General features: G+C 44.3%; 1 protein-coding gene across 3 annotated transcripts in view; it reads left to right on the top strand.

Moving 5' to 3' along the window:
- The window catches only part of ANKLE1 (ankyrin repeat and LEM domain containing 1), a 79112-nt gene that overhangs the window by 5052 nt on the left and 48077 nt on the right, over positions 1-25983 (top strand). For 2 of the 3 annotated variants that reach the window (XM_075352503.1, XM_075352504.1), the window contains exons 2-5: positions 11313-11465; positions 12981-13086; positions 13178-13277; positions 19670-22093. In XM_075352503.1, coding sequence (XP_075208618.1) covers positions 11313-11465; positions 12981-13086; positions 13178-13277; positions 19670-22093 — 2783 coding nt within the window. Of the gene's footprint in view, positions 1-11312; positions 11476-12980; positions 13087-13177; positions 13278-19669; positions 22094-25983 lie in introns of those variants that run through there. The other variant, XM_075352505.1, reaches the window with a different exon arrangement.

Genomic DNA, 25983 nt, shown 5'->3' with positions numbered 1-25983 from the left:
CTTTCCCCGCCCACCGGCGCCTATGATTGGTTACAGTGAGACACGCCCCCTCGCTGAGTGACAGGTGTTACACTGCACCCAATCACAGCAGCCGGTGGGCGTGTCTATACTGTGTAGTGAAATAAATAATTAAATAATTAAAAAAAACGGCGTGCGGTCCCCCCCAATTTTAAAACCAGCCAGATAAAGCCATACGGCTGAAGGCTGGTATTCTCAGGATGGGGAGCTCCACGTTATGGGGAGCCCTCCAGCCTAACAATATCAGCCAACAGCCGCCCAAAATTGCCGCATACATTAGATGCGACAGTTCTGGGACTGTACCCGGCTCTTCCCGATTTGCCCTGCTGCGTTGGCAAATCGGGGTAATAAGGAGTTATTGGCAGCCCATAGCTGCCAATAAGTCCTAGATTAATCATGTCAGGCGTCTGAGACACCTTCCATGATTAATCTGTAAGTTACAGTAAATAAACACACACACCCGAAAAAATCTTTTATTAGAAATAAAAAACACAAACATATACCCTGGTTAACCACTTTAATCAGCCCAAAAAAGCCCTCCATGTCCGGCGTAATCCAGGATGGTCCAGCGTCGCTTCCAGCGCAGCTGCATGGAGGTGACCGGAGCAGCAGAAGACACATCCGCTCCTGTCACCTCCACGCAGCTAATGAAGACAGCCGCGCGATCAGCTTGAGCTGTCACTGGATCCAGCGGTGGATGCAGCGGTGGCCGCGGGTAACCTTCGTGACAGCTCAGCTGATCGCGCTACTCACCGCCGCTCCTCTCACCTCCACGCAGCAACTGAGGTGAGTAGCGCGATCAGCTGAGCTGTCAATGAGGTTACCTGCGGCCACCGCTGGATCCAGTGACAGCGGGTAACCTCAGTGACAGCTCAGCTGATCGCGCGGCTGTCTTCATTAGCTGTGTAGAGGTGACCGGAGCGGCGGTGTATTCTGCAGCTCCGGTCACCTCCATGCAGCAGTGCTGGAAGCGACGCTGGACCATCCTGGAGTACGCCGGACATGGAGGGCTTTTTGGGGCTGATTAAAGTGGTTAACCAGGGTATATGTTTGTGTTTTTTATTTCTAATAAAGGATATTTCAGTTGTGTCTGTTTACTGTAACTTACAGATTAATCATGGAGGGTGTCTCATAGACGCCTGACATGATTAATCTAGGACTTATTGGCAGCTATGGGCTGCCAATAACTCCTTATTACCCCGATTTGCCAACACACCAGGGCAAATCGGGAAGAGCCGGGTACAGTCCCAGAACTGTCGCATCTAATGTATGTGGCAATTCTGGGCGGCTGTTGGCTGATATTGTTAGGCTTAGGGGCTCCCCATAACGTGGAGCTCCCCATCCTGAGAATACCAGCCTTCAGCCGTATGGCTTTATCTGGCTGGTTTTAAAATTGGGGGGGACCGCACGCCGTTTTTTTTTAATTATTTAATTATTTATTTCACTACACAGTATAGACACGCCCACCGGCTGCTGTGATTGGGTGCAGTGTAACACCTGTCACTCAGCGTGGGGGCGTGTCTCACTGTAACCAATCATAGGCGCCGGTGGGCGGGGATAGCAGGGAATACGAGATTGTTTAATGGGCGGCCGGCTTTTTCAAAACAGTAAAAGCCGCCGAAGCAGTGTGAATGCCGTGCAGCGCCGGGGATCGGTGAGTATATGAGAGAGGGGGATAGACTGACATGGACAGAGAGAGAGGGACAGAGATAGTGACCGACTGACAGAGATTAGTGAATGACAGACATTGTGAGGCGCTTCAGAACGCAGCTTTTCAGCTGCGCTCTGAAGCGGACCTTTTTTAAGCTGCGGTGCAGAGCGCACACCTGCGCACATAGCATCAGACACCAAAATCGTATGAGGGATGTCACACGTTACAATTGACTAGGTTCGTGCAACAAAACGTTCAATTCTAGACAAAGATACGATGTGTTTGCGATCAACGGTTTTGCGTTCAATCCTGATCGCACGTAGCTGTCACACGCAGATACCTCACAAACGGTGCCGGATGTGCATCACTTACAACTTGACCCCAACGACGGATTGTGAGATATATTGAAGCGTGTGTAGCGGGCTTAAGTCATTTCTCTCAGACACCTCCATTACTAACTCAGTAAGTGAAAAGAAGAAAAAAAAAGGGGGGGGGATAGTTTATTCTAATAAAGACTCCCCCCCACACTATCCCTCGTTTGCCGGCTTATTATAATGCTGTTCCCACAAAGTTTCGTCGTAGTCCATAATCCTTGAATTTAGCTTCAGCGACTATGAATAGTAGTAAAGTATAGCTAGTCACAGGTGCTGCGTAGTTATGACAACTCTAATCAGAGCTGTCAGCTCAAAGCTATGCTCAGCGTGACCCCTCAATGCTGATGAGCATTGTCTTCACTATCCAGTGCCTGTGAAAAGCTGTACTTGACTGCTATTCAGTTGCTGGAGCTTCATTCGGGGATTTTGGACTATGATAGTAGCTTCATGGGAACATTTTTGATAAATTGGTGAACAAGGAATAGTGTGGGGGAGTCTTTATTCAAACAACCCACTTTAGGGGCGGCTGAGGACTGCTATTTTTAGGCTCAGAAAAGCCAAATAACCATGGGCCTTCCCACCCTGATAATATCAGCTTTCAGCTTTACCTTTGCTAGTTACCAAAAATAGGGGGGACCTAACATTGTTTTTTTTTTTTTTTTTTTTAAATATTTAATAGGTAAACAGGACTAAAAACGCCCTCTAGTGCCACATGAAAGTGTACAATATGTAGGGGCGGGACATTACTTTGTTTTCGTCAACTTCCTGTTTTTTCTGCTTCCATGGGAAGATTCAAAGTTATTTGGCCCTTCCCAGCCTAAAAATTCCAGCCCGCAACCGCCCCAGAATTGTTGGTCACGTTAGCTCATTGGCTTTTCCCAATTGCGTTTGTGCAGTGGCAATCGATCTAAACGTAGTTGGGATAAGGTTGTTGTCAGCTAGCATCAAGCCCTGAAGTTATGGTCGTAATGGAGAGACGGTTAACAGACACCCCTATTACTAACCCAGTAAGTTAAAAAGAGAAAAAGACACACAATTTCTAAAAAAAAAAAAAAAAAAAATAGCCTTGCAGGTTTGAAGTAGTCCACAAATGGAAATTTGAAAGACATAAAAACCAGTGAAATAAAAACCAGATATTGTTCGTCCACCAATTTATTATCTAGAAAAAAATTCCCGCAACTCTGACTTAGTCCATGGCGTTCCCACAACATCCACCGATTCTGTTATAACCTTAGGAGCCTTGGTCTGAGAACAACGCTTCATTTTTCATTCCTGGTCCAGCTGCGCTCTGCGATACCTGGGGTTTGACAAGTGGTGATGACATCAGTAACTTTTTTTTTTTTTAGTTGCTGTTTCTTTTTAATAAATTGGTGAACCAGGACAAGAGTTGGGGAGTGTTTTTTTTTTTGTTTTGTTTTGTTTAATTCCTTCCTGGGCTATTAATGGGGGTGTCTGATAGACTCCTCTGCATTACTAACACCACAGAACACAGCCAGCTCCCCCAGTTAGACAGCCAGCTGTTAAAGGGAAGCTGTCACCACATTTTCGGCGTATAAGTTGCGGCCACCACTACTGGGCTCTTATATACAGCATGCTAACAGGCTGTATATAAGAGCCCAGGCTATGCTGTATAGCCTAAAAACACTTTATAATACTCACCAAAAAGGTCGCTCCAATGAGCAGCAGTCGAATGGGTGGCACCGTTCTCTCGGCCATCTTGGTCTTCCTTCTTCTGAAGCTGCGGTGCATGACGCGTCTACGTCATACACACGCGCCGGTATTGAGGTCATGCGCAGGCGCACTACAATACTTTGATCTGCCCTGAGCAGGGCAGACCAAAGTGCGCCTGCGCAGGACGTCAATGTGTACCGCCCACGTGTCAGCAGCCGGGGCTCGAGGGATCTCCGGTCCTGGGGGTCGGGGTTGCGCAGCCACTTGGAATAAAAGGGGGAATATTTACAAGGGAGGATGTGGAAAGTTTGTGACGCCACCCGTGGTGTGTGGTAAGGTGGAGTACCACCGCTGCAGTTGGGAGTACCTGGTGGCGATGGTGGCAGCCTGGTGATTAACCCCTCCACGGGTAGGGGGAATGCCCCGGGACTCGATGAGGGCTGCAGGGAGGTGCCGCTGGGACGGCAAGGGTCACTTATATACTCACTCAGTCCAATAATGCTGAAACCCACAACTGTGGTAAACCAAAGTTCTTGACACCGCTGCTGCTTGGAGGGAGCACGCCTGGATCCCGTGCCCGTTGGTGTTGCCTGTTAGTCTGTGATCTTTTCTTCTAACTGGTCCCTTTAGCATAAAACTAGTCGGGTCCCGCTCACCAGTATGGCTAACTGGGTGAGCTTGCTCTCAGGGTTCACGCTTGGGATTTTCTGGACTATGTAGTGGGAAAGTCCTATCCCCCTCGTTGCGCTAGTACCCTGATTTTGGAGCGGGTGGAGAACGGATCTTGAAGGCTCCGTCCTCGTCGGGTAAATTACCAGGATGCCTGAAGCTACTTCCTGGCCTAGGGTCCACGTACCCCGTCGTGCCCTGTCCCCTGCCCGGTGATGGCACAAGGCCACCAGCTGTCCTCAACAGTCTGTGCCCCTTGTCATGATCCCCTGCGACCGGGGTCCAGCTCCTACCAGGCCCAGACCAACGTCGAGAGTCACTCCTCAACTGTCTGTCTCTTGACACTCCTGACCCCCCCGCCCCTTAACCAACCCCCCAGTGGGCAGCCCTATTCCCTTCAGGCTGTCCACTGGTGGGTGTGGTGCAGAGTGTTCCTAGGATTTTGATTAGCTTGTTCTTGGCAACACCAAAGGTCAGGGACCTGTAACTAAAGAGGAGGTGGATACTGTGCAGAAGGGCAGATTCCACAATATCCTGTGACGACTTGATAGGCCAGGGCGTCACAAATGCACTTCTCAACATTGAAATTGCAACACTGAGAAACATCTTACCTGCGTCCCGCCTGCAATGAGGAAGGAAGGAGGTGGGTGGGATGTTTATGTCCCGCTCATCTCCACCCCTCCGCTTCTATTGGCCGCCTGCCGTGTGACGCCGCACGACCCGCCCCCTTAGGAAGGAGGCGGGCCGCCGGCCAGAGCGACGTCGCAGGGCAGGTAAGTGCGTGTGAAGTTGCTGTAGCGATAATGTTCGCTACGGCAGCTATCACAAGATATTGCATCTGCGACGGGGGCGCGGACTATCGCGCTCGGCATCGCTACAATCGGCTAGCGATGTCGCAGCGTGCAAAGTACCCCGAAGACTTCTGTCACAGGATGGATATCCATATTAATAAAACGCAGCTGATGAGGAAATGGAAACATCCTCAAAACATCTGATTTTATTCTGCATCAAGCATGAGGACCACATGCAGAAATACACGTCCTTACGTACCCTGGCATGTCAATGGTAGGTTGAGGAATGGTGTGCCATGCTGAAGTCACTTGGGCACAGAAATAATTAAAATTTAGGTGCCAGTAATACCCTGTGAAATTGCATACCAATGAAGTCCCAGATAGGCTTGATGGGCTACAAATCCCTTCAATGGCTCCCAACGGCACAACATATCCAATTGAAACTACTATACTTGACCTACAAAGCCGTCTGTCTCTTCTGTATATCTCCAAACTAATCTCCCAACATATTCAAACACGTAATCTCTGGTCCAGCCCAAGACCTCCTTCTGTCTTCCACACTTGTACATTCCTCACACAATTGCTCCTCCAAGACTTCTCTCATTTATCCCCCATCCTCTGGAATTCTGTGCCCCAACACATCCGATTCCATCACATTCGAACCTTTCAGATGGAACCTGAAAACGAATCGTTCAAAAAAGATTACAGCTTCCAACAACCCACCTCACTACCACCACAACCTACTGTTTCCTTCCCCATTATCCTTTAGAAAGTAGACAAGGGTGGAGGGACCTCCAAGCCACTTAGTCTGTCCATACCACACAACCACCACTGAGGTAACTGATTACTTGCAGTGGATATCATTACATCTTCAATGCACATCATTTGTATTTACATAGTTAGAGTTGCTGTCTTTTTATGTACTTGCATTTGATCCTTATGGATACAGCACTTTAGTGCCATCTGGTGCACACAATGTATCGCACCATATAAGATACTACCGTATGGTCTAAAACAGGGGTCTCAAACTCGTCAGAGTAAGTGGGCCGCACATAAAAAAAATTTAAGGCAGAGGGCCGCATTCCTTTCAAATTTAATACAATACAATATAATTGCTAATCAATTATTTCAACTATTATAACAATGCTACATTAGTATGCGCTGAGAATCAAAAATACCGTGAAGCGAAACGTCATTTTTTTATATTATTTATTTGTCAAAGAGAGTGGGCATCTGTGATTGGCATCAGCATCAAAATGTATAAGCAGATTCCAGGTTATTCCAACAGCCAAGCACAGACACTCATTCTCTGTCACAGCATTAAAAAAATTACATAGCGCTCCGCAGTATTTTTGATTCTCAGAGCAGATAAAGCGGACAGGTGCGTGCTGCCACCCCCAGCTGCCTGGCTTTACCTTAGCTGGCAATCAAAATACAGAGAAGCCCAATTGTTTTTTTAATTAAATAATGGGAGAAAAAAATGCGTGGGCTCCCGCCATATTTTGATCACCAGCCAGGTAAAACCAGACAGCTGAGGGCTGGGATGCTCAGCGTGGTAAGGCCCAAGCATTTTGGGCCCCCCGCAGCCCACAACCGCTCCTGGAAATTGCGCATTCATCACAGTGCTATTTCCAGGTGCTTTACCTGGCTCTTCCAGCGTCCCTGGTGGCAGTGGCACGCTGGGTAATAATGGGGTTAATACCAGCTTTGTATTCTCAGCTGGTAGTAAACCCGAAATTCATGGTGTCATGTCAAATTAGATGTGACCACCATGAATTTTTAGTAAACAGTAAAAAAACACAACACAGAGAAAAATATTTTTATTAGAAATGAAACAAAAAACACATTTAGGGACTCCATCTTTTTTAGAAAAAAAAAAAAGCTTCCCTCTGACGTAGTCCAAAGTCAATGTCAGCTCAGCTTCATCGCTCTGAACAGATGAGCGTCTGTCCAGACCGACAAGAAGGCTGAGACCGAAAGTAACATTTTCCGGTCTTCCAGTCACCATCAAAATCATTTTTATCATCATCATACACACACAGCCACCATCATCATCATACAAACACACACGGCAATCATCATCATCATACACAGTCATCGTCGTCATCATCATCGTCGTCACTCACAAACAGCCACCACTACAATCATCATCAGTCACACACAGCCACCACCGCCATTATCATCAGTTGCACACAGTCACCACCACCATCATCAGTCACAGCCACTACCGCCATCATCCTCATCATCATCAGTCGCACACAGCCACCACCACCACCATCATCAGTCACACACAGCCACCACCGCCATCATCATCATCATCATCATCATCAGTCGCACACAGCCACTATCACCATCATCAGTCACAAACAGCCACTACCGCCATCATCATCAGTCACACAAAGCCACCACCGCCATCATCATCATCAGTCACACAGCCACCACCGCCATCATCATCATCAGTTACACATAGCCACCATCATCATCAGTCACAAACAGCCACTACCACCGCCATCATCAGTCACACAGCCACCACCGCCATCATCATCATCAGTCGCACACAGCCACCATCACCATCAGTCACAAACAGCCACTACCGCCTTCATCATCATCAGTCATACACAGCCACCACCACCATTATCATCATCAGTCGCACACAGCCACCACCGCCATCATCATCATCATCATCAGTCGCACACAGCCACCATCACCATCATCATCAGTCACAAACAGCCACTACTGCCATCATCATCATCAGTCACACACAGCCACCACCGCCATCATCATCATCAGTCGCACACAGCCACCATCGCCATCATCAGTCGCACAGAGCCACCATCGCCATCATCATCATCAGTCGCACACAGCCACCACCGCCGTCATCATCATCAGTCCCACACAGCCACCACCGCCGTCATCATCATCAGTCCCACACAGCCACCACCGCCGTCATCATCATCAGTCCCACACAGCCACCACCGCCGTCATCATCATCAGTCCCACACAGCCACCACCGCCATCATCATCAGTCCCACACAGCCACCACCGCCGTCATCATCATCAGTCCCACACAGCCACCACCGCCATCATCATCATCAGTCACACACAGCCACCACCGCCGTCATCATGATCAGTCATACACAGCCACCACCGATATCATCATGATCAGTCATACACAGCCACCACCGCCATCATCATGATCAGTCGCACACAGCCACCATCAATATCAGTCACACACAGCCACCACCGCTATCATCATCCTCATCATCATCAACACACAGCCATCATCATCATCATCCACACACACATACAGCCATCATCACCATCAACACACACAGCCATCATCATCATCATCACCCACACACACAGCCATCATCACACACACACACAGCCATCATCACACACACACACACACACAGCCATCATCATCTCACACACACACACACACACACACACAGCCATCATCATCATCATCATCATCATCATCATCATCACACACACACACACACACACACACACACACACACACACACACACACACACACACACACACACGCACAGCCATCATCATCATCATCACACACACATACACATCATCACACACACACACAGCCATCATCATACACACACACACAGACACCACAAACGTTCTAACGTGCCCTATGCTCTTGTTCCTTCCGCTGCACCCGCCGGCAAAGCAGCTGACGTCAGCGCTGCTCGGGTCGCGCTGCTGAGCTCGAGTTGAATGCCGCCGTCGATTGCTTCACCCTGACATCTGATTGAACTCCGGCTTTGATTGCTTCTCCCTGGCGGCTTCTCCAATGCGGAAGTGCGGCCGGCCGCGGCTGCAATGTGAAAGTGCGGCTGGCGACCGCTAAATGACTGGAGGCAGTGGAGGGCAAATATCAAGTGTTCTGCACTGTGTGTCTGCGGGCAGCATAAATCAGACTGGCGGGCCGCATAAATCAGACTGGCGGGCCGCGTGTTTGAGACCCCTGGTCTAAAACACTACTTTATCATTTGGTGCAAGGTAGTACATATGCCTCGTCACTATTGTGATTTATACAGTTTTACCCTGACATTGTTCTATCTCTGCACTTTATATTGTTGGTATTTTATTTGGTTCTGATAACATTTATACCTAGTTGCACTTGTGCACTTTTTATATAGTGCACTTTACAGCAGCTGTACATTGGCATGTACGTATCTCTGCATTTAGCTTTTTCTACTACTCTACTTCAGTGATTATTTTTGTAGCACACACATTTATTGCACTTTATATTGGCGCTACGTACATCTCTACGTCATCTATTATATGTCAGTGATTATATCCATCCATGTATTTACTTTGATACACTATGTGATTTTCTTTTGGTTAATATTGGTGTTAATAGGACAGATAGGCCTAAGACACACGGCGTGAAAATCGGAGCGAGTGGAATGCGATAAAACATCGCATTCCACTCGCACCAATATTAGCCTGTGTGTCAGCGCACATGAGCGATTATTTTCTCAGCCCTAATCAGACCGAGAAACAGTCGCAGCATGCTGCGTGTGTAATGCGTTCCTTGTTTCTCTCGCACCCATTCAAGTCTATGGGGCGAGAGAAAAATCGCACTGCACTCGCGGTACACCGGTGTACCACGTGTGCAGAGCGAGAATGGCAATAGCGGGCTACGGACGAGAGAGGGAGATATATCCCTCCCTCCCTCCTCAGTGCTAGCCCACCCCCCACAGCTGTGGTCCGCTCGCACGATTGGACCTCAGTCGCAGTGACACTTGCATGACACTCTGTTCCTGCTGTGCTGCCAGCGTGAGCCGAGTGTCATGCGAGGATCACAGTAGTCCCCATGTGACCCCAGCCTTATAGGTATACGTACCACGGTATATTTTTTGGTACTGTAATGGGTCCCTTCTGTTTTTAGTTTAGAATCATTTTTCTTTTAGTATAATTTTTATATTTCTTCCTTTTGGTTTCTTGTCATGGCAATTCACAATGATCCCCAGTTGTTTTCATGCTAGTTACTGAAGCTTTTTTGAGCAGCAGGGAACTTTTCCTTTAATTATCGCTTGGACATTTTTGGTTTATTAGCTGGTGATTCTGCCAGAAATGTAACTCCAGCTAGGGTCCAATGTTTTATCAGATTGCACTCGTCCATATTAAAGGGAACCTGTCAAGTACTTTGTGTTCTAATAGTAGCAGTGTGATGTGTGGCCTAGTAACCCCTTCCTACCCATCCCTGTGTTGTAATATTGTGTAATGTGAATGTATAAAAAAACATTTTATTACTTATGTGTACCATATGTAAATGAGCAGGGGCTCTAGCCCCATGGGCGTCACATCGCCCTGTGGGCGTTTGCATGTTTTCCACAGTATCACACCCCTGTGGGCGTGATACCATGGTTTTACATGAGCGACGCTCCTTGACATCCCGCACTTGCCATTCCCGCAGCCTTGTTATCCGGGTGTTTGCTTGTTGGCTTCAGACGCGCACTGCTCATGTTCAGAATACTCCTGCGGTTCCGGTCATGTGCAGTGCGCGTCTGAAGATGAGAGGCACCGGCTGACAAACAAGGCTGTGGGAATAGTATGTGCGCACGAGCGGGATCTGAAGATCCTGACTGGGACGTCGCTCATGTAAATCCATGGTATCATGCCCACAGGGATGTGATACTGTGGAAAACATGCAAACGCCCACAGGGCGATGTGACGCCCATGGCGCTAGAGCCCCTGTTCATTTACATAGGGTACACATAAGTAATAAAACGTTTTTTATACATTCACATTACACAATATTACAGGGATGGGTAGGAAGGGGTTACTAGGTCACACATCACCCTGCTACTAGGTTAGAATGCATAAATTACCTGACAGGTTCCCTTTAAACTCAAGTGGAAGCGAGGCCTTAGGGTCACCCTATGTCAAGGGGGAGTCAACATTTGTGGCGAATCCACGTGTTAACCTCATTATTGTCCTTCTATTACCTACAATCGGCTAATTAACATAATCATGTTTTATATAGTTGACATTTATGCATCTTGTTTATTTTAGACTTGCTGATCCTATCGATTCCCCCACATACCTATTCTACATTTACAAGCTTTGTGGTAACTTTTTTTTTTTTTTTTGCCTTTTCTCAGAGAAGTTGAAAGTCTATTAAAATGTGGAGCAGACCCAAATTTTGTTCTTCCCAATGGCATTGCTGCCATTCACCTTGCCTCAGGGAAAGAGAATGAGTGTGCCCTGCGATGTCTAAAACTGATATTACAACACGGCGGAAATCCTAATGTCAGGTATGTGCAGGTAAAGATCCATCTGTTATTGGTTCTCCTATGTGTGTTAATGGAGGGATAGTAGTTATGTTGGATACTACCTAAAGAAAGCAATCCTGAGCTCTGAAACATGTTTTTCTATTATCTGTGGTTCCTAAAGGAAAAGTCCACCACTGTTTGCATAGAAATTGACCTTTATTCCCAATTCTTGAGTTTTTCCAAATCTGAAAAAGGTATGACATTACTCTTGGATACTAAAAGATCTTGAGAATGAAGAGTAGCTGTGTCACCTTCAAAGTTATTTCTGTACAGTCGTGTTTTGCCCAATGGATAGTGCAGGACACCACAACCACCCCATTTCACTTGAAAAATGGGTGACGATAGCATCACTTTTCAGGATAAAACTATGAATGTTCCACATGGACCATACTGGTAATGCCAATAGGATTATCAATTGTAAAGTCTGTTATTTCTGCACATTCTCAACAAATTTACAACATGACCTACTGTTGGCTTTTAAAGGGAACCTATCAGGTCCTGTTTGCACCTATAACCAAGAGTGGTTCTGGGTTAATATTGCTAATCCCTGCCTAATAGTCCCAACCTATAGTAGCATACATAAAGAGATCTTTATAAAAAGTATTTCTAAAGATCCTTTATGATGTGCTAATGAGGCCAACGACTAGTTGCAAGGTTGTTACTTCCCCTGACTAGTCGGCCCTCTTGGCATGTAAGGACGCCCCTGTGGGCAGCGTCAGAGGCATGGTCCCTCTCGCTTCTCTGCTGTCACTGCGGCTGATGCTGTTTTTTGTCTCAGTGCTCATGATCAGAAGTCCCTGGACGTCCGGTCATATGCACTATAATGCCGGGTGGACATGTCCTAGCTTCAAACTGGTGTATGCGCATGACCGAAAGTCCAGGGACTTCTGGTCACGCGCACTGACCCTAAGCCCAGCATTTTTAGGTGGTGCAACGGATACAGGTACAAAAGTCACAGCCGATGATGATGCTGGGTGATGGGCATTGAATAGCATGTGACCACACCTCTGTTGGCGTGCTAACATGTTAAGAGTGCAAAATGAGCACAGGAACTAACTCCCTTGCGACTAGTCCCTGCACTCATTAGCATATCATAAACGATATTTAGAAATACGTTTTTTTAAAGAATTCTTTATCTATGCTACTATATAGGCTGGGACTATTGGGCAGGGATTAGCAATATGCACTCCGAACTGCTCGTGGTTCTGGGTGCATATTGGACCTGACAGGTTCCCTTTAAAGTAAATGGCATGAAATTGCATGACTCCTGCCTGAGTCTTAATCCTGTCTAGCTGTACCTGTAAATACTTATTTTATTACTATTCTAACAATTCTCTTCATATCCTTTGACATGAAATTTCCATCCTGCTCCGAGTGTCAGTTGTCTCGTGTGGACGATTTCTTCCAAGTTATATATACAACTATTGTGCAATCTTTTTCTTCGTGACATGTGATTCCTTTTTTTTTTGTTTTTGTTTTTAACTTTTCTACACTTAGATCTACAGATGACTTGACACCATTGCATGTAGCAGCTTCTTGGGGATGTTGTAAGGCTCTGATCTTCTTGTTGAAGAAAGGTGGTGATGCTTCTATTCAGGATCAGGTTGGTTCCTTTTGGCCCCTCAAATAACATTTCTCTTTCTTGGACTCCATTTCTCTTCATAGACTTTTCAGTTATGTGTGTTTTGTTATAGGACGGGAATACAGCTTTAGATTTGGCCTTAATGGAGAATAACAGGAGGTGTGTTGTTGCTCTTCAGGAACACAAAGAAAGCATCTCTGATGGATATACAGGTGAAATAGATAGTAATGTTTTTTACAATTTATGGTTGCATTACTAATATCTGTATAATTTTAATATACCGTATTTTTCGGATTATAAGACGAACTTTTACTCCCAAAAATTTGGGAGGTAAATGAGGAGTGCGTCTTCAAATCCGAATGTAGTTTTACCGGGAGGTGGAGAATGGGCGCTGTGTTGGCTGCGATGGGCGCTGTATGGAGCAGAGCGGTGCGGGGCTGTGCTGGCTGCGGCGGGTGAGATGCTCTGTCGGTGGTGTAGGGATATGCTGGCTGCGGTGGGTGAAATGCGCTATTGGCAGTGCGGGGCTGTGCTGGCTGCGGCAGGTGAAATCCTGTGTCGGCGGTGTGGGGCTGGCTGCGGCGGTTGAGATGCTCTGTCACCGGTGCAGAGATGTGCTGGCTGTGGCGGGTGAAATGCGCTATTGGCGGGGCTGTGCTGTTTCAGCGGGTGAGATGCTCTGTTGGCGGTTCGGGGCTCTTCTTGCTGTGGCGGGTGAGATGCTATGTCAGTGGAGCGGGGCTGCGGTGGGCGTCAGTGGAGCGGGGCTGCGGTGGGCGTCAGTGGAGCAGGGCTGCGGTGGGCGCTGTGTAGAGCAAGGTCGTGCGGCGGGTGAGATGCTCTGTCAGTGGTGCGATCTTCAAATAATACCAGCAGGAGTTGGCGCGTGCGCAGATAGAGGTCTCTGATTGTCATTGAGCTAGAGCTCAATCTGCGCAAGCGCCGATTCCAAGCGGCATTTGAAGATCGCACCACGGACAAAGCATCTCACCACCCACTGCCCTGCCCCGCACAGTGGCCAGCATGGCTGGCCGCACAGCATCACCGCCCTACTACAGTACCGCCTCTGCCTCCTGTGACCCCCTGCTCCACCATTGCTGTGCCCTCCCCCCCCCTCCAGGGTAAGACACCACCAAAGTAGAAGATGGACCCCATTTTTTTTTTCTACACCTTTTTTATCTCTATATTTAAGGTGCGTCTTATAATCCAGTGCGTCTTATAAGACGGAAAATTCGGTAAATGGTTAACCCTAAATGATCATTTGACCAATTTACTACTGGAAACTGTGTTTTTGTTTTCCCCTTCCCACACTATGAACACTGCAAAAAGGAAACCCACCAGCAATGCTGGTAATTTTTTTTTTTTTTTTAAACCTTTTGTTAAACCTTTTTTTTAAAAAGGTGATCCCCAGGCTCAGACACCCCCCCCCCCCCCAAGAAAAAAAACCCAACAGAAAACCCATGGTAAATAAAATGGTGCAATTAAAAGCATGACTGGTTCTGAAAAACAATTCCTCAGGAGGCTTAATGGACAAAATAAAAATTACGACTGGGCTGCGGATGAAAGATGTTTTCAGTGGGAAGGGGTTAAAATGGTACTTGCAGAATGGTAAAAAATGATTTGACTTGTAGCTTTCGCAGAATGAAATATGTTCGAGGAGAAAAAGTAATGTTTTCTGTTTTCATTTTATCAGCTCTGATTCATCAAAGCAATTTCACCAGAATCTTGGCATAGTTTGGTTTATAAGTCACAATATTGGAGCATAACTTGGAGTTGTTTCTCATGCCAGTTTTTCCCAGCTCTGTCAAAATGGGTGAAGCTAGGGTGCGATAGAGATGTGACATCACAACTCGCCTAATTCATGATCGTTACCGTTGTGCTGTTCCCTTAAAAAGAAATCTTACTCCAGTCAAGGACTGAAGATTTCTTGCATGGATGCACATGTCACACATTAGATTCTTGACGAGGCATACAGCATCATGAATCAGGAGACTGGCCAAAAAATCTCCAATCTTGATGAATTGGGGCCATAATGTTCAGCTTTAACAAGAACATGTCCTTTGTGTCGAGGAGAGAAGATTGTGTTTGTGTGTGTGTGTGTGTGTAATAAATATATATACAGTATGTGTATATATACAGTATACAGTACAGACCAAAAGTTTGGACAAACCTCAAAGAGTTTTCTTTTTTCCTTTATTTTCATGACTCTGAAAATTGTAGATTCACATTGAAGGCTTCAAAACTATGAATTAACACGTGTGGAATGAAATACTTAACAAAAGTGTGAAACAACTGAAAATATGTCTTGTATTCTAGGTTCTTCAAAGTAGCCGTCTTTTGCTTTGATTACTGCTTTGCACACTCTTGACATTCACTTGATAAGCTTCAAGAGGTAATCACCGGAAATGGTCTTCCAACCAGGGCTGTGGAGTCTGAGTCAGAGCTTATTTTGGTGGAGTCGGTATAAAATGTATCAACTCCGACTCCTAAAATATATAATAAATTGGGGACAGTAGTGCAATGCAGAATGTGCTGAATATTTTTTCAGGGATTTGGGAAAGTTATGAAATGTCCTATAAATGTCTGTTCTATTCCTGATCTAAGCCTACATTCACACACAGCGTTTTTGCTGCGTTTTTTGAGGATAAGTTTGTCAGCTGCAAAAGCAGATCAGCTTTTTAAAAAACCGCATCACCTGAAAGGTTTTTTGAGCTCATAAATAATGCTTTCAATAGCAAAAGCAGATTAGAAAAACGCCACAAAAACTGACATGCTCATTCTTTGTGAGGATCCGTTTTTGAGCACAAAAACGGATCCTCACAAAACGATGTGTCTGAATGTCCTATCTTGAAACCCATTGCCTTTGCTGGGATGCCCGGAGTCACTGCATTTCACTGAACTATTTTGCCATCAATGTTTGATATTTTTGTGACAAGAAAGAAATTGTTAGCAAGACACTGGCAGTAAAAGATACTAAAGCTCATCACAGCAGCCAGTTTCTCCAGGCCTTAGTGGAAAAAGTTCTGCAAGATTACAAACTCAAAAAAGAACAGGTTCTTGCTATTGTAAAGGACAATGCTTCAAACATATGTACAATTAAACTGATGAATGAGAGTAATGAACAACATCTAGAAGAAAATTTAGGATTCAGTATGTTTGAGATGGAAGGCCATAGTGCTGTTCATGTAACTGACGAACAAACAGATATTACAACAGAAGAACAGCAAAATGATACTTTAGGATTGGATGATCTTGTTGAAGTTGCTTCAAAACACTTTCATATTCATCACATGCGCTGTTTTGTGCACACGCAGCTGGCAATAAGAGAGAGTCTGCAAGAGGGACCCCAGTTTCACACATCCGGCTTTTCGCCGGTTTGGCGGATGCGGCGCACTCCAGTACAGTGTATACAGTACAGTGGCAGCATGACAAACGCCGGTCACATGCTGTCATGTGACCCGGAAGCTGCGGCGCTGCCACTGTACTGTATCGTACTGTACTGGCATGCGCCACATCCGCCAAACCAGCGAAATGCCGGATGTGTGAAACTGGGCGGACATGCTGGAAATCTGATTGGAAAAGTGAGGAAATTGGTTATTGCCGCCAGAACCCCTAAAATTGATTCCATCTTGAGACGTGCTGGGAAAGGGGCAATTGTTAATCAAGCTTATTTAATGACTGAGCGATTGCTTGAACTGAAATAATTTCTTATAGATATGGTGAACCCTCAAGTAACCTTAAATGAAGGTCAATGGACACAGGTGGCTGAATTGAAGGAATTGCTTAATCACTCATTTACCGTGACTAAAAAATTACAAGCTGAGGATTTAACTCCTGGTATTTTCATAAGGGAGTGTAAGAACTTGCTATTTTGCCTGTCCCAAAGAGGAGGTTTAATCCCAGATAGCATTTCTGCTTCAATGAAACGGAGAGAGACACGGCTATTGGAAAATAAAATTCTTCTGGCAGCTGTTTATGTGGACCCAAGTCATCGTATACTGCTTGATGATCAACAGCTTACTAAAGGAAAAGAAGCTTTGAGTGAGGTAGCAGTTAGGATGAGCGGCTACAGGACTGCCAAGCGGAAGAGGACTTGGGGCCTGACAGTGCTACTGCAGCCATATCTTCATCCTCATCAGATGAGGAGCTTAACTTTGACAAGTATTTGGATGACATGGAGCAGGCAAACCATTGCTGCAAGGAAAAAGATTTCACTCCGTCTCCTATAGCAGCAGATTGACCAGATTTTAGTAAAATTTTTCACTTGCTCTCAAAGAAATAGAAAAATGTAACCATTCATCAAAACTGACTGTGCATGAGGCAATTATTTTTATACCCGGAAATTGTTAGAGATGTTGCCCATGTGGTTACGGCTTTGCCTCCAACCCAAGTTAGTGTAGAGAGGTTGTTCTCTAGCCTTAAAATTATTAGGTCAGATTTGAGGTCATCTGCAAAGGAGGATCTGATGGAAGCAATTCTATTTCTTACAACAAATTCATAGACTGCACAAATGTTATTTAGTATGTTTTTGTTGAAAACTGTTTTTTGCCACTTACACTATGTAAGTGGCAAAAAACAGTTTTCAACAAAAACATACTAAATAATATTTAGTATATTGCTTATATTTAAGTGAAAAATTTATTGTAGTGCAATGTGAACATCAGACACTTAATCATTTTTATGATACAAAAATCAAGATATTTACGGTAGAACATAAATTATATTTATTGGAATACAACTTTAGAACACAAACTGTAAAAAATTGCAAATGTAAGATATATACACACGATATATATGTAATCTACTGTATATTACATAGTGTATTACATAATTACAATTTATTACAGTTTTTTGTGTTCTAAAGTTGTATTCCAATAAATATATTTTATGTTCTATCTACCGTAAATATCTTGATTTTTGTATCATAAAAATGATTAAGTGTCTGATGTTCACATTGTATTACAATAAATTTTTCACTTAACTGTAAGTAATATATGTAGGACTCGTGGAGTCGGACCAAGGGAACTTGAGGAGTCTGAGTCGAAGATTTGGCTTACTGACTCCACAGCCCTCCTTCCAACAGTCTTTAAGGAGTTCCCAGAGATGCTTAGCACTTGTTGGTCCTTTTGCCTTCACTCTGCGGTCCAGCTCACACCAAACCATCTCGATTGGGTTCAGGTCTGGTGACTGTAGAGGCCAGGTCATCTGGCATAGCACAAGCATCCCATCACTCTCCTTCTTAGTCAAATAGCCCTTACATAGCCTCGATGTGTGTTTAGGGTCATTGTCCTGTTGAAAAATAAATGATGGTCCTACTAAACACAAACCGGACCGGATGGAATGGCATGCCGCTGCAAGATGCTGTGGTAGCTATGCTGGTTCAGTATGCCTTCAATTTTGAATAAATCCACGACCGTGTCACCAGCAAAGCACCATCACACCTCCTCCTCCATGCTTCACGGTGGGAACCAGGCATGCAGAGTCCACCCGTTCACCTTTTCTGCGTCGCACAAAGACACGGTGGTTGGATCCAAAGATCTCAAATTTGGACTCATCAGACCAAAGCACAGATTTCCACTGGTCTATTGTCCATTCCTTGTGTTCTTTAGCCCAAACAAGTCTCTTCTGCTTCTTGCCTGTCCTTAGCAGTGGTTTCCTAGCAGCTATTTTATCATGAAGGCCTGCTGCACAAAGTCTCCTCTTAACAGTTGTTCTAGAGATGTGTCTGCTCCTAGAACTCTGTGTGGCATTGACCTGGTTTCTAATCTGAGCTGCTGTTAACCTGCGATTTCTGAGGCTGGTGACTCGGATAAACTTATACTCCGCAGCAGAGGTGACTCTTGGTCTTCCTTTCCTGGGGCGGTCCTCATGTGAGCCAGTTTCTTTGTAGCGTTTGGTTCTTGCCACTGCACTTGGGGACACTTTCAAAGTTTTCCAATTTTTCGGACTGACTGACCTCTATTTTTTTGAAGTAATGATGGCCACTCGTTTTTCTTTACTTAGCTGCTTTTTTCTTGCCATAATACAAATTCTAACAGTCTATTCAGTAGGACTTTCAGCTGTGTATCCACCAGACCTCTGCACAACACAACTGATGGTCCCAACCCCATTTATAAGGCAAGAAATCCCACTTGTTACACCTGACAGGGGACACCTGTGAAGTGAAAACCATTTCCGGTGACTACCTCTTGAAGCTCATCAAGAGAATGCCAAGAGTGTGCAAATCAGCAATCAAAGCAAAAGGTGGCTACTTTGAAGAACCTAGAATAAGACATATTTTCAGTTGTTTCACACTTTTTTAAGTATTTTATTCCACATGTGTTAATTTTGATGCCTTCCATGTGAATCTACAATTTTCAGAGTCATAAAAATAAAGAAAACTCTTTGAATGAGAGTGTCCAAACGTTTGGGCTGTACTGTATATATACACATATATATATATATATATATATATATATATATATATATATATATATATATATATATATATATATATATATATATATATATATATGTATATGTATATATGTGTGTCATTTTGCTTTTTTTGCACATGCCTGGCCTTAGGAGCTGTCTTGATTATATCCTCTGATTCTGTCCGCAGGGTGTTACAAGGATTCTTTCTCTTTACCGGATGATATGACAGAAATGAGTGCCATCACGCTGCTGCTTGAGTCAACCTATGAAAACTCTCCATCAAGTAGCACTAAAATCGCTCCTTTGTGGTCTCTTCCTAAAACGGTGACTCCAGTAACAAGCAATATGGACTATGCAATAATATCAAATCATGTGGAAATGCCAACCTTGTATACAAAGAATAGTCCCAAAAAAGAACTACCAATTGATTGTAATACCAAAATCATGCAAGATAAATACAAACTAAGTGCAACCAATGCAAAAAAAGGGGTTCCTTTTACCGAGACTTTACAGACTAGTCACTGTAGTGAATACTTTTCTACTTATGGGGAATCTGATGGAACTTTAGAGAACTCCTCCATAAGCAAAAATATTAAGAGTGATGTATCTGATAAGACTCGTGTTTTGGTTGATCATATAAGGGAAAATAATTCTAGAGCAGCTTTGGACAGTAATATATATACTGCAAAACATCAAGATGTAATAAGTAACAGAAAGTTAGCATTGAATCAGAGCACAGATTTTCAGGTTGTCAAGGAACTTGAAGGATTGGAAGATACTTCTTTGGATCATGTTCAAGCTTACAACAAAGAATACAATAATGATAATGAGAAAAAGACTTTGCTTTTACATGGTAACAGTGCTGATTCTTGGAGTAAGTATAGTGGGTTTCACACAAGCATCTGGGATAGTGTTGATAGAAGGTGGATATCAGAAAGAATTGACAATTCCCTCCACAAGTCAGTTAATTATATCGTGAATGGTCAGAACGTTGAATGTTTAGGTACACGTAAGGAAGGTGTGCCAACAGTGGGAAATGAGTTGTCAGGTATTTCCACACAAATGATCTCTAGTGAAAGAAGCAGACCTCTTACAGATGAGAGCACAGATAGAACTGCAAGACCCTCAGCAATGCAGTACACTTCACAATCTCCCACCCTGCCGATTATAGCCTCAAATTACGAACATGGAAGTCATGATTTGCAAATTCAGTTGGAGAACTTATTACTGTCTGCCAAGGGCTGCTGTAGGACTAGGTCAGAGGAAGTAAATGCTGGCAATGTTCCAGAAAGTGGTGGGGCCAAATTACTACAGCGTGGTGTCCTTAAACAGACAGTAGAAGATGCAAATTCCTCATCCTCCAGTAGCTCTGAAGATACATTTATTATAGAAGCAGAAAAATATCATTTACTTGGAAAAGAAGATTTTGAGCTTTCCAAAGACTTAAAAGAAATGATGCTTGCAGCTAAGAATTCATCATCCACATCGAATGAAGACAAAAGTCCTTTCTTTACACCTCGTACTAAAAGTAGACTGCAGTGTTTCAAGTTTCGACAAAACATTTCTTCACTTTTCGATCACTCAGTGGAAATGCCCAAGCGGGGCAGGCGAGTGAGGAGACCAGATAGTCCCCTGGAAACTTCCACTCATTATCGCCCAGACAAATTTTTGCCTAGAAACGACTCCCATTCTCCTGATGTGACATATGAACATACTAAGACATCAAATATTTCTGACACCCTCAATATTGTTGATGCAAAAGATTCACTAGAGCAGAGTTTGCCCCCAAACATTCTGCAGGATCATAAGGAAAGCGACTTTGAGCTACAAACAACCATCAATATCAGCAATTTTCTTACAGATGATCTTTCTTCAGAGTCAGACGTTAAATCCTCCAGAGAATTGAAGCAATCCAATATTAACCATTATGCTGGTGGAGTGGTTTTTGACAGCGCTTGGCTAACAGAAGATGGTGAATCTGAGATTAGTGGTGTTGCTGATCCTAAAAAAAGAAATGTTACTACCACGGAAGAGAAATCCTTGCCTGCATCTTTATCCAATCCATCTTTTTTGCATAGTACATTACTAGAAGACACCACAGTGAATAGTGGTAAAGTTCCACATTACAGCTTTAGCAGACTTTCTTCTATTGTAAAAGTTGACGAAGCAATTGCACAACCATGTTTAAGTACAGTTGAGGATTCTGACAGCCAAGAAGTGCCGCTATCACCTGGTGGACGCCCAGCTAATGGAAGTCAGGCAGAGCCTGTTGAATATCTCTATAGGGATAATGAAAAAGGACATGTACTTATCGAAAAGCATATGCCATCTATGGATCAGTCTGGCACCAATACTCCAGAAAGTTCTGAGACTACCATAATTTATGACTGGAGAAACTGTAAAATGAACAATGCAATCCTAAAGAAGGCCTCTCCTGTAAATTCACCTAATCGAGTGGCTGTGGAACTCTACAGATTGTCTAATGAAGAAATTGCCAGCAGATTAAGAGGGTTTGGCGATGAAACTGTGCGAGTAACTAGCCAAAATCGCAAAATGTGCATCCTACTATTAGATAAACATATAAAGGAACAGACGTCATATCGACCACCAGGTAAGAGACTAATAGGTCCTGTTAATGGCTCTGATTTTTTTTTTTTTTTAAATGCAATCCTGAGTTCTAGCCAACAAATTCAGATGGCGCCTGAGATTACTGTTACAGGCATTCCATTACGTTTTTTCTTGTGCTACCTTTTTAATGCTCTTTGTTGTTTACAAAATATACAGGGAATGTTGGGAGGAAAAAAAAAAGTTTTGAGAAACTACACCCTCTTTGCAAGTCTTACCCTGTAAAGCAGAAGTGTGGTTGCACAGGAGCAGTGATAGTAGCGGTTTTGGGTGCAGTGTGTTTTTGCTATGTCCAAAATGCTGTGGTGTGCAGTATAAGCACAGTAGATGGGATTTATAGAAATTTCATCCCCACTGTGCTTTTTTCCACCGCGTAAACTGACATCTGGTGCAGCTTTCCGAGCAGCAGCAGGTCAATTTATGCTTGAGGAGACGCAAGTGTTTTCAAAGGGGTAACATAGTGAAAATGTGCTGCTCCCAGAAGTCTGATCATGGGCAGAGATGCTGCGTTCTCCCGCGAGAACACTAGCTTCTCCGTAAGAGGAATGACCCTGTGTCTAGAACGTAGTGTCTCCTCATCGTGTGCACATACCCTAAGTAAAAGATAAAACTTAGCATGAAGATTCAAAGGAAACCAAGAGGCGTGGCTCTCACAACTGGCAACTTCAGTAAAAATGCACTTTATTTCACAGAATTGCAGACAGACCTCAGTAAAATGAGCAACAGCTGTTTTAAGTGAGCACACTTGAGACCAGCGTCGGACTGGCTACCGGAGGAATCTCCAGTAATGCCAGGCCTGGGGATTCAGTTACCTGCATTGCACTCCGGAGCTTTCACCTGGGCTCCGGAGTGCAGCCTGGACTGATCTCGGAGTTTGCAGGACTGAACTGCGAGCGCCGAGTGATTGATTCCCCGGCGATTGCAGTTCAGTTCATGACAGCTGCAGACATGTTGCGCTGATCTCCGGAGTTCAGGTGAGAGTTCTGGAGTTCAGCCTGGCCTGTCTGTAGCTGTCATGAACTGAACCGCAATAGCCAGGGAATCAATCACTCGGCGCTCGCGATTCAGTCTAGGCTGCACTCCGGAGCTCAGGGGAGAGCTCCAGAGTGCAATGGAGGTAACTGAATCCAGGCCTGGCATTACTGGAGATTCTTCCGGTAGCCAGTTCAACACTGCTTGAGGCTCACCCGTGACTGACAGACCTCATTTTTTTTTTTTCAAAACATTTTTTATTAATTTTTTCAGTTTTTCATGAACATAAAACAAAATATTCATAGTTACACAGAAAAAGCATTTGTCTGGCAATGTGTGACATAGTAAGGTGTAATGCCCCGACTTAACATTCCAAACTATTCTTCTGTTTGATATGATCTATATTGAACCAAAACAAAAGTACTAAGAAATAACATATGTGATACAAATCAATTAAAATCTTTAAACCCCTGTGTCAACCCTGGATGCTTCCAAATTTTCTGACTGGCCTTGTTACTACCTTGTCATCTCGTCTCCCCTTCCCTCCGGAACCCACTGCTAAGTTATTTTCAATTTACCCAGGCTATCATTGATATCATTTTGTAGGTACCACTCCGATTGTGTAAAAGGTATCATCAAATTGTTTATTTCTCCCTGAGTAAATTGACTTTCAATGAAACTTTTCCATTTCCCAAAGAACTTGGGTGTCAACCTGTTTTTGTCCCTTTCCGCTTACAGTTTCTCCAGCCTCAATAAATTATGTAGTTCACCAATAACCTCTTTTATGGATCCTTTTGTATCCAATGCTTTTAGATGGATCAATTGGCTATCATGGCTACGTCATGTATTATTGTATATTTCTTCTTTCCCGGCATCTCCAATCCCCCTCTTACCCCTCCCTCAAAGGAATGAAAAATCCACACGATTAACTCTAGATTTCCAGAGATTCCCCATGTTGCTTGGACAAATATTCTGACTTGGTTCTAGAACCTGTGAATTTTTTTACATTCCCATAGCCCATGTAGCATATCTGTTTTCTCTTTTTGACATTTAGGACACCGCATGTCTCTTCCCGGTATATTGAAGCCCAAAATAGCCCTATGTAAGATTCTGAATTGGGTGTCTCTTCATCTCTCATTTGTAACATGCTTCTGCATTTGTACCTATCCCTTCAATATATCCCCTACCATTTCCTGGCCTTTCAATTGTTTCCCCCACGCTGTTAGGGTACAGCTATCCTCCCAAGATATAAGTACTCCCCCGAAATGTTTGGTAAATTTGGGAGACATTTACGTTTGCTGCGTCGCATTCCATAAGCTCATCAATCAAACTCTAGTTCAATTCCTTTCCAAGCTCGCCCAAATCTCCAAATACTACATACTTCAATTGTTCATATTGAATGATATGCGAGCTATTAAGGTCATACTTGTCAAGCACTTCCCAACCTGTCATCCACCTTCTTTCCTCTACATTCATAACATTCTTCATTTTCTTGACGCCCATCTCTTTCCATCTAGTAAATAGCTTATTTTCCCGTCCCAGGGGAAAGTTCGGAGATACCCAGGGGTTTAAGTACTTAAATACTTTCCATGACAGCCCCAGTTTCTTTCTTACCCATTTCCATGTTAGTATAGTATCTCGGAATAGGATTGAGTTCCTTATACCCTTACGCCCTGGACAATGGGGAGTGTAAAATGGACGTCAGATCCCACGGTGATGCAGACTTGGCTTCCATGCCATAGTCTGAGTGCCTGCTCGTTCCTCTCATCCAATCAAACACGTCTCATTATACACACCAGGTTGTAACCCCGAACGTCTGGGAAACTAAGACCTCCCTCCTCTACTGACTTCATCAGTGTTCGCAACTTTATTCTGGGTTTCCTTCCCCTCCATATAAAATCTGCATACACTGAATTTAGCCTATTTACGTCTTTTAATTTTAGCAATAGCGGGATCGTCTGGAATGGATATAACAGCCTAGAAAAGCTCATCATTTTTATCAGGTAGCATCTTGCCAGTAGTGGTAGAGGCAGACCCTTCCATCCCTTTAGTTGTGCTATAATTTTCCTGATTAGCGCGCCATAATTCATCTCATAAATTGATTCCACCGTTCTTCCTATATGTATTCCCAGGTATTTAAGTGATGTCTGTGCTATAGGAATGCCACATATAGAACCATCCCTTACATTTTCCCCTGATGTCCCCTGGTGTCCTTTTAAGAACATGATCTCACACTTCCTTTTATTTAGTTTAAATCATATTAGTCCAAGTTTTTCAATTAAGGCAAGAGTGTGTGGCAAGTCCACGTTTGGGTCCCCCATAAATCATATAACATCATCGGCAAAAAGTGCTGTCTTTATTTCTGTTCCCCTTATCTTGATCCCTTGAAAACTATTTGGGCCCTGCAGTATTCTTGATAATGGTTCAATTGCCAAGTTGAATAGAAGGGGAGATAACGGGCTACCTTGTCTTGTTCCCTTCATCAAAGGGAACACGTCTGATAAGGCCGAGTCACACACAACGACTTACGAGCGATCCCAAAAACGATGCGACATGATAGGGATCATAGGTAAGTCGCTGGGAGGTCGCAGGTGAGATGTCACACAGTCAGACCTTACCAACGATGCAGGAACAATACAGGTCGCAGTAGCGACCTGTATAACGATCTCAGCAGTCACTGTGACCCTGTCATACAGTGTCAAACACAGCGATGTGTCCTGCCCAGCAGGACATAGCCTTTGAAGAAAATGGCCTGGACCATTCTGCAACGACTAGAGATCTCACAGCAGGGGCCTGATCGCTAGTAGGTGTCACACATAACAAGATCGCTAACGGGATCGCTACTGCGTCACGGAAACCGTGACTCAGCTGCGATCTCGCTAGCGATCTCGTTATGTGTGACGG

The sequence above is a fragment of the Anomaloglossus baeobatrachus genome, chromosome 1 (assembly GCF_048569485.1).
Source record: "Anomaloglossus baeobatrachus isolate aAnoBae1 chromosome 1, aAnoBae1.hap1, whole genome shotgun sequence".
NCBI lineage: Eukaryota > Metazoa > Chordata > Amphibia > Anura > Aromobatidae > Anomaloglossus > Anomaloglossus baeobatrachus.
Note: the sequence above shows the minus strand (reverse complement) of the source record. Positions and strands in the feature narration are given on the sequence as shown.